This window comes from Primulina huaijiensis, unplaced genomic scaffold (genome assembly GCF_012295235.1).
Source record: "Primulina huaijiensis isolate GDHJ02 unplaced genomic scaffold, ASM1229523v2 scaffold42415, whole genome shotgun sequence".
In the NCBI taxonomy this organism is placed as follows: Eukaryota; Viridiplantae; Streptophyta; class Magnoliopsida; order Lamiales; family Gesneriaceae; genus Primulina; species Primulina huaijiensis.
This window is the reverse complement of record NW_027360177.1, coordinates 32285-42653: the sequence shown is the minus strand read 5'-3', so window position 1 is coordinate 42653 and position 10369 is coordinate 32285. Positions and strand designations below refer to the sequence as shown.

The 10369-nt window shown below is 32.8% G+C and overlaps 1 protein-coding gene across 1 annotated transcript; it reads left to right on the top strand.

Moving 5' to 3' along the window:
- The first annotated feature begins 2534 nt into the window (after nt 1–2534).
- Nucleotides 2535–6980, top strand: LOC140969648 (magnesium transporter MRS2-I-like). The gene is made up of 11 exons (XM_073431055.1): nt 2535–3093; nt 3396–3425; nt 4403–4553; nt 4649–4770; nt 5146–5220; nt 5667–5891; nt 5964–6008; nt 6302–6346; nt 6432–6461; nt 6539–6658; nt 6745–6980. Exons 1-11 carry the CDS (start codon nt 2836–2838, stop codon nt 6829–6831), a joined length of 1188 nt encoding a protein of 395 aa, XP_073287156.1. The 5' UTR covers nt 2535–2835; the 3' UTR covers nt 6832–6980.
- The last annotated feature ends 3389 nt before the right edge of the window (nt 6981–10369 follow it).

Here is a 10369-nt window from a genome sequence, read left to right as displayed (position 1 = left end):
TTCTAACAGAACATTTTCATCATTATGTATTTCTGTTGGAATATCATTTTCTATTTTGTGATCATCATGTTTCTCTATGTATTTTATTTTTCGAGGATTTTTATTTTTGGAACCGATTAACCTTCCACGCTTCAATCGTTTTATGACATCGTTTCTTTGGAATTTCAATTCGAGCAGGGGCATTTACAACATGCATGTATGATTTTGTTATCCTTTTTGTGTCTACAAATGCATCTGATATTTGATTTGCTATTCTTTGCAAGTGCACAATTTGTTGTACATATTTTTCACATTGTTTAGTTCTTGGATCCAGATGTAACTTTTTAATATGTTTTTTTTCTCCCCCTAACATCGGGAAAATTTCCTCATTAAAATGACAATCAGTAAAACGTGCTATAAACACGTTGCCTGTCTGAGGCTCAAGATATCGAATGATTGATGGGCTATCATAACCGATATAAAATCCGATCTTTCTTTGAGGTCTCATTTGTGTTCGTTAAGGCGTTGGAATAGACACATATATCATACATCCAAAAATGCTCAGATGAGAAATTTATGGGTCTTTACCAAAGACAAGCTGTAATGGAGAGTATTTATGATATGCACTCGGTCTGATGCGAATTAATGCATCATCATGTAAAATTGCATGTCCTCATATAGAAACAGGAGTTTTGTTTTCATAATCATTGGTCTAGCAATCAGTTGTAGACGTTTAATCAATGATTCAAACTCACAAAATATATTAAACTACACACTTTATAAAATTTTCTCCACTCAATTGTGTTATTATTCACAAATTGAGAGACCTATTTATAGAATTTCTTTGAAAATAATCCAAAAATAAATACATCATTACATATATCATCACATATTAATTTTCAATATTTACAACTCTTATTTTAAACACGATTAATGATTATCATTGTTTAATTTTTTTTTATATTTAGTCAAACATGTACAGCACATATTTGAACCAATGATAATTATCTCCTTAGCCACTTGGTTGGTAAGTTTGAACAAATCTAAGGGAGTTGTTTGAAAACTTTTATGATATTTTCTAGAATATTTTTTATTTACTTATTTGAAATTTACATCATCTTTTTTCAATTGACAGAGAACTGCTAAATACACTAACTAAAAGTCAAATGAATATAAAAACACCTCGTAAAACAGTATTAACTAACATGACGTGGGCCTAAAAGATTAATAAAACTCACCAAATCCACCACGCTACTGTCTAATGCCAAAGCTGTCCTATTTGGTTGCGTCAACGCTATATATTTTAATCTCAACTTTACTTGAATAATTGCATTTCTTTATCGCTGATTAATCTGTATATAGCTACGACACACTCCAATTCTACTATTTACTTAAAGACTATCCATTTAAGATTTCAAATTGGAGCCACCTCTGTTTTAATTATATTTTTTTGAAAATTATCAATTTTGTTAAACGATTATATTTCTTACTCGAAACAACGGAAGAAAAAAATATTGTTTTTGATGCTAAAATTATTATTTTTTTATGATAATTATGGATCGAATCAACACATCTGACATATATAAATATGTGAGACCAAGTCACAAAAAACATACTCTAAATTTATAAGATCGTGCGTGATGATGGCACACAATTTTGATATAAAATATGATCATGTATAATAATCTATATGGAAAATATAATTTTGTTGAATAGTTCTTTTTCTCTATCAACTCTATGATGAGATTTTCATTTTGTAAATTTTTTTGTTGCCGACTCGATAAATTTGTTATTAGTATTTGGAGTTATCGAACTCGAATCAATCTCGAAAATGTTTCAATTTTTTTTAGCAAAACTCAAGTAAAAATTATTTTTTTCAATAATTTACTAGCCGATAATTAGACTTAATATTTTCGATCAATAGTTTGAATAAGTTCGAAGATTTCGAACTGAAACCCAACAAAAAATTACAATTTTCAAATTTTAAATCGAGTTCGAACTCAAATATATTTAATTTGAATATTAAATTTTTATTGATATTTGATTTTGTTCAATTTGTTTATGTCCCTAGTGTTAAAAAGTGAATTTTTTTTTTAGGACATCTCCAACCCTTGCACGCCATTTTGGTGCAAGAGTTGTCTTCCAACGGAGCAGCTCCATTTCCCCTCTGCTCCAAATTTGGTGCAGAGCTCTCTATTTTTTTTAATTTTTTTTTGTTTTTTTAATTATAAATATTAATATTAAAAATTATAAATATTATTTATATAATAATAATATATTATTTTAATAATTAGATATTTTTAAATAATAATATATTCAATAATATATTTAAAATAATTAAATAAATAAAATAAAAAAGAATATTCTAAGAATATATTTTTTTGTGTAAGATTTGAAGTAAATAAGTTGGAGATGGACGTTGTATTTGGTGCAGAAATCATATTATTTTAGTGCAAAATTTATATTAAAATAGATTTTTGTGTTGGAGGTTAAAAAGAATCGGTTGACTTTATATGATGATTTATTTATTTTTTAAAGACAATTTATTTATGGATGTCTTATGAGATTTCAGTATTTTCAATTTCGTTTTCCCTTACTACTATTCCTTGAATGGCGTGAACTCCGCCACTCGGTTCCTTTTCCTTCTCCTTTCAAAAGCAGGTCAGGTACAAAGATTACATACACATGTAATCTGCGCATACGCGTGCGCAATCTCTGTCTAGGCTTCTTCTCCCCTTGAAAAGAGGAAGAAATTCGCAAATACCCGAATCATACAAGAAGTGCAGCTGCGTACACATTAATTTGTCAAAGATAAAGCCAAGAAATTGTTTTTTCCCCTAATGGTTATTGAGAACAATGGTGGGTCCGGAATTCGGTCACGTTGTACCGGTGGAGCCTTCGAATGCCGTTGGCGGGTTGAAGAAGAAAGGGGCCGGCGCACGGAGCTGGATTTCAATGGATTCTACGGGTGGAGAAAGGGTGTTGGATGTCGATAAGTACGCGATCATGCATCGCGTGCAGATACACGCGCGTGATCTCCGAATTCTCGACCCTCTCTTGTCTTATCCTTCCACAATTCTCGGCCGTGAGAGAGCCATTGTTCTTAATCTCGAGGTTTTATTTCATTTTACAAAAAACTTTTATTTGGTGCTTGAATTAAATAATTGAAGGCCTTTTGCTCTGATTGTAACATGTTCATTAAGTTCGGATTTATTGATTTGGAGGAAAGGTAATTTTTGGCTGTGTATCTGTATGGTCAAGTTCGAGTTTTTAAACATAATTTCGATATTGTAGAGAATTGTTTTTATGGTTTGTGGCATATGCTGCGTTTGTTTGAAAATAGTTGAATTCACGAAATTTATTCTGGATGTTAGCTTTGTATGTACTTATTTGTTTACTTTTCTGTTTGAATACAGCATATCAAGGCCATCATCACTGCAGAAGAGGTGAGCGTTTAATTAGTCTTTTGAAATGATATTTTACCCTTGGTCCTTTCTTTTCCGTTATTCAATTAAACAAGGTTTCCAAAGAGTGGGATTTTCTTGCGGGAGTTGGTGTAAATGAATTGATGGCGTAGTCCCCTTGGCCACAGCCACAATTTGCTGTCACGGCTGAACTCTTTCACAAATTAATCCTTGCCTGATTATATATATCTTTGTTGGATGTTTATTTTGTGAATATTGGTTGATATAGTAAAATATGCTGATGCTGAGGTAGCTTATGACTTCCAATATCCAAGCGAAATTGGATTTTGACTTTAAAGTTACGTTTAAACAATAAATAATACTTCTATTGAACTGGCAAGACTTCGAGTCTTTGTTCTTGTGGTCCAAATCTTTATATACTGTGACTCTGATGTCATTATAACATTCCCAAGATGAATAAACGATGTGGTTCTCTGACTCTCTTGTTAACAAATATTTGGTAAAGTTTTTGAGGGTATGTTGTTCGAGGTTTACTTTTTGGTGCAGACCTATGTAGCACGGATACTCTTAAATTTTTTTGCTGAAGTATCGGACATGGATACGACGGATATGGATACGACACGCCATACGCGCGTCGTTTATGGAAAAATTCATATCGTTGACGTTTTGTTGGTTTGACAAGTTGGATACGTCATGAACATGATTAGGATACGTTATGGACACGACGGAGATATATTCCTGAATACGTCTTTTTCTTCTTAAATCACTCATCTGAAATTTTACATTGTATATATTTACATAATTGTATATTTATATAAATATATATCTTTACAATTTTTAATTTTTATACTAAATTTATATGAATATATATGTATAATATTTATATATTTTTTTCAAAATTTATCGTATCGCCGTATCCGTATCGTATTCGATATAATATATGTACCTGTATTCATGCAACATAGATGCAGGGTGATGTTGAGTTTGCTATTGTTCAGGTGTTGCTTCGCGACCCATCGGATGAGAACATTGTTCCTATAGTTGAGGATCTTCGAAGGCGACTGAAATCATTACATGCAATTCGAGATGGTAACTTAGATGAGAACAATTTGACTGTGCATCATGATGTTGAAATGGGTGAAGAAGATGGTATATTTATATATTTTTTCCCTTTTTTTTTGGAGAAGTACGCTACTCTTTGTACTTGTGATGGCTGACTTATGACTCTGGTCTCCGTCTCGCAGATTCTCCATTTGAGTTTCGGGCTCTTGAGGTTGCATTGGAAGCAATTTGCAGTTTCCTGGCTGCCCGTACAATAGAATTGGAGAGTGCTGTTTACCCGGCGTTAGATATGCTCACATCCAAGGTACATCTATTGTGGTTTGTTATGAACTTGTTGTTTTGATCTAATCAGAATCCAATCAGTTAATGGTAGGGGTCTAATTATATGGCTTATAACAAATTATTTAGCTTCTGCATTTACATCATCATTCGACTTCTTACTTTGAAAATAATGTATCTGGCGTTGGAGGAACTTATGAATGCTTTCCATTTTCTAGGTGACTGATGGAATCAAAATCTGTTTTGCTCCCGACATAATATTTTCCTATTTTCCCTTTCTTTGCGTTAATCATACTTGCATTCCGGGAAACTGGATTAATTGTTTTCTACGCTGTCTTTCTTTGTGTTGTAATGAACTTCTGGTATTATTAATTTCATGCATTACCCTACTTGTTTGCAGATTAGTAGCCGTAATTTAGATCGAGTGCGTAAGTTAAAGAGTCAAATGACAAGGTTGACAGCTCGTGTACAAAAGGTGGGGCTCCATTTTTTTGTGACTGCTAAACAAATTCATTATGTAATCCTTATTATTTTTTAAGTCGGTTCCGTCCAAATCTTGATTATTTAATGCACCTAATGCAACCAGTTAATCGTTGCCGAAATTCAGGCACTCAAGGATATGGGTTAGTACTTCATTTTCCTCTGTATAGATCTATGTTACATGAGTTCCAAGTACCAACAGAATTATTAAGTTCTTAATGTTACTTAGAATAGTTCATCCAAGTTTTGCGAGTATTTGATGCAATCTAACAATTAATTTGACACCTGTCATACTGGGTAGTTTAAAGGCCGCCAAATATGGATACTTTGAAACTCTATACAATGTTTGTTAGGCTTTTTTTACCATCACTTATTGTTTCATATGAATTGTTCATTTACATTGTTCGTTAGTTCCACTTTAATTTTGCAGCTTTCATGTAGGTGAGAGATGAGCTAGAACAGCTTTTGGATGATGATGATGATATGGCAGATCTTTACTTGTCTAGAAAGTTGGCTGGTGCATCACCTGTGAGTGGCTCGGGAGCTGCAAGTTGGTTCCTTGCATCACCTACCATAGGCTCCAAGATATCCCGAGCTGGTAGGGCCAGTATCGCAACTATTCGAGGAGATGAAAATGATGTTGAGGAGCTTGAGATGTTGCTTGAGGTAGTATTAATTCTGCTCATTTTATGGTTGATTTTTATGAAGTTTAATGAAGAGTTGTCACTTATATCTCAGGCTTACTTCATGCAAATTGATGGAACATTCAACAAATTGACCACGGTATGCCAATTACAATAATTTTTAAAAGTTAGATGTGGATTTTCGAAGTCCAGAATTCAATGTCATTCAAATGAATGCATAGAATTGCATTGGCATTAAAGGTTACGATCTTGAGTTAAAAAGATTTAATGTGCTTAGTTTTGTTTTGAATGGAACTGAGAACATCTAGTATTTGGTAAAAGCATAGCATCACTGGTGGCATACGCCTTCTCTATTATAGTGTGTGTTAAATATCATGCTGTCCAATTATATTGTCTCATTATTTTGATGCCTTCCTGCTATAATATTTGCAGCTGCGTGAATATATTGATAACACAGAAGATTACATCAATATTCAGGTAACATATAAAACAAAAATTGGTATTTCATATGTATCTTGTTTTCGTAGCGATCTAAATTCAAATATATGTCTTCTCATCCCAGCTTGACAATCACCGGAATCAGCTCATTCAGGTCCATCTCGACTCTCGAGCAACCTTTTATGTAATTATCTTGTGCTTCCCAATTTAAATTTATTTTTATGGCTGCAGTTGGAGCTCTTTCTCAGCTCTGGGACTGTATGTGTATCCATTTATTCACTGGTGGCCGGAATATTTGGTATGAACATACCTTATACATGGAACGATGATCACGGCTTTATGTTCAAATGGGTACGTGAATTTAACATTTTGTTAGAAACTGTCATTTTTGGTATTTTCTTATTGGAGGCTTCAACGATCTGGGTTCGTTCTTTCAGGTTGTTATCGTCGCAGGGGCATCTTGTGCGGCAATCTTCGTGCTAATAGTCGCTTATGCTCGCGCCAAAGGACTTGTCGGATCTTGATTCGAGGATGCTGTAGCGATAGTAATTCATCAACTTTTGAACAACTTGTACAAAAGTCTTTCATACCATTTTTGGATGCTCATACTGAAGAATCAAAATTTCAAGATTCATATTTCATGAAATGCTCAAGAAATAGCTATTTCACTAGTAAGACGTGTGCCTTATGGTAGATATTCGGGTCACAACTTTGAATATTATTAATAATGTAATCTATATTTATAGAAAGTAAAATTAATTAATGATGCTTTTGACATAATTTTGTGATAAAATGATGTCAAATAATAAGCAAGTGATTTGATTTTCACTAATTTATTTTGATTGTTAACAAAAATAACAAGTGTGTAAAAATATTGATTGAAGGTCACCATCTCATCGAAAAACAAAATCGAATGTCGTTCAAATTTTTTTATAAAAATAAAATTGAATGTAATGAATGTGTTTCTCACAGTAGTGTATAAATTTAATTCTAAAATATTTTTTATGAATTTTTTTTCCATATTGTTTAAGACTTTAATTGATTAAATTAAATTAAATAATTTCAATATACAGAGATATCCTGATCCTTCTCTCGCCTTCGCAGCTGGGGACTTCTTTTCCATATTTCCATGTGTAAGCATTACTACTTGTATAATATCAGTGTGGGCGGATTTTGAATATGGCTATCACCTCTAGCTATCAAATTTATCCTAGAAAAGCCTTTCATATGGATTCATTACAGAACTCAGTCTGCAAACTCGATTTCAGTACAACCTTACAGTTCATCAGATCTAGTTCCTCAATTCCATTCAAGAAACAATCTTTTTGTGCAACCCATGATATCTTCAACTCAGACCCGAATTCACCGGAAAACCCACCAAAAAGTTCCAATCTTTTACCGAAGATTAAGAATGGCATATCACACTCAGTAATGGATAGACACGTTTCGCCTAGTAATTCTTGGTTGGATAAATGGAATGAAACCCACAAGCCAAATTGGCAAAAAAGGCCTCATTCAGTTTTGGATTATAAGAATAGTGGAGAAATTTCGGATTCCAAAGAAAGTACTAGTACTACTTAGTAGTGGTGGTAGTACTATGGAGAGGATTGTTGGAAAGTTGAAAAAATTTGGTTGCATGGATGATGTCTATGAGAATGATGAGAATGTTAGGAGAGTGATTGAGAAAGGGTCTATAATTTTATGTTGAGGAAGGGCTGATGACGAATACAAAAGGTGGACTTTCCAAAGATTATCCTTTTGGGGATAAAAACATGGTTAAAAGTGGTAATGGGGAGGTAAGATTTCCATAGGAGAAAAATATAGTGAATGATCAGAAACCGAGTCTGGATAGCTGGAAGAGCAGGAGCTTGGCAGAATTAACACTTCCTGAGTCGGAGCCCGGGAGGTTGAAGAATTAAGCTCTTCGAATAAAAAAAAAACACAAGGATTGGCGGTGCAGGTCAATTGAACTCCAAAAGCACCAGGTACCTTTTGCTCTTTTGTACTTTTTATGTACAGCTCGAAAAAGATAACTTACGCTTCAGCTTATACTATTCATTTGCAGGCCCTCACAAACCATATATCGACGGTGCAAACACGAGTAAACCAGTTGATCTGGTACATCTTTTCTTATTATTTTCTTTGTCGGCTGATGCTACTGTCGAGTGTATTAATTTTTTTTAACCTTTTTAACCTCGTTTATGCCTTTCCTTTGGGAAACGTTAATAGAATCATTATCTTGCAATTATAGGAACAAATGGCCACTGTGAAAGACAAGGGAGACGAAGAACTGTACAATAAACTCGACTCTGCTTACTCTACAGAAAATGAGGACAGTGAGGTATGCGGTTAACATCATTTCCATTACAAAACTACGAAAGATGTAAAAACTTTTGCTCTAAAAAAACTACTCTCTGATTCCTTTTCCTTCTCTTTAATCCTTTTAATCAGGTGGAAGGAGATGACACTCACCTCGGCATCTAGGATAGCGAGAATGATGTCTTAGATGAAACTATTGATCCCAACCCCAATGCCCATGCGGAAACAAATTTCCCATATGATTTCCAGGAGGATTCTGAAACAGAATTCGAAGAGATGTATGGACAGAAAAGCATCAGTAACACTTAGGAGAAGTGAAAATCTGATAACATTGTCAAATGGTCGAGATTAAGTGCACAGAGAATTATGTCATAAACATTAGCGAAGCTAGTTTTTAGAATTTACTTGATTTCCATATTGTCTACATTATGGTTTTGAGTAGCAGATGCAGTTCGGTCATTATTGTACAGAACTTGAAAACGTTCTTGCATACCAAACATAGATATCGACAAAGAAAACATTCCTAAACTTCTCATGATGTGAACAAGTTGTTAGTGTTTATATGGTATCTCAAGCGAAGCTACACATAATTTGTGGATACGATTCATGATGGTCAATGGTTATCCATATGTCACTGTATCATTGATCCATTTGTATTAGTTTAAATTATATTTCTCCTCCAAATTTTATCACAAATCAAATTTATCTTTCTATAATTTGTTCGATTGATTTATTTTTCTGTTTAATATTTGTCAATGATTTTCTAGAAATAGTTTTTTACAGCAATTTTTTAAGACAAGCATGTGAAATCTAGAGAAAATAATAATTATTCAATAAATGAGGGATCATATAATAAATAATTTACTTGAAATGTAAAATATAATGTGTGTTATTGTTAGATGTGTATAATATATACACTTGGACTATCCTCATTTGAACTAGCTTTTGAGATTAATTCAAGTTCAAGTTTCAATTTTAATAGGTACCTGATAGAAACGATTTCCCAAGTATGAATGGCCTCCGAGGTAACCATTTCTCTATTTATGCTTTGAAACTTAATCCTGTCTATGTGCTACATCGAACACACTTACGCACTCTTTCACGTCTAAAAATGAATAACTAAAGCGTGAAGTTTACAAGACATATCGATTGGCTCATGAGGCAGCCCAATACATAACGATGTGTTTGGGCTACGGTGTGTTTGAGCTCTGATCAATGTTAAGCGGTGAAGTATCTATGTAAGGGCTATGGTGGGTTGGAGTCATCTTTAACCTTTGCGTTTTGTGTGTGTATATATATTGGTTTTCCATATAAATAATAGCGAACATATTACATAATCATGTTGAATTAGATTTAATTTGAATATATGTGGTAGGACTTAATGTGAGTATATGTGGTTGGACTTGAAATATATATAAATAATAGTGAATTTATTACTTAATTTTGTATATATGACTATATTTTCTAAAATACTATACCAGTATTAATTGATTCTAACGTAAATGACTCAACGTTTTTTTAAAATGATAGTTTGGTTCAAATATTAATCCAACTATGGATATGTATTATATTATTGTTAAAAAGATACTAAAAATCTCTTAAAAAACTACTAAAAATTTATTTATTTAACTATTTTTTGTGCTTTTAATTAAATAAATACATCGTGATATATTTGATTTATTATTAATATTAATATTGACACATTAAATTGTATGATAATATAATAATATGAAGTTTAATATT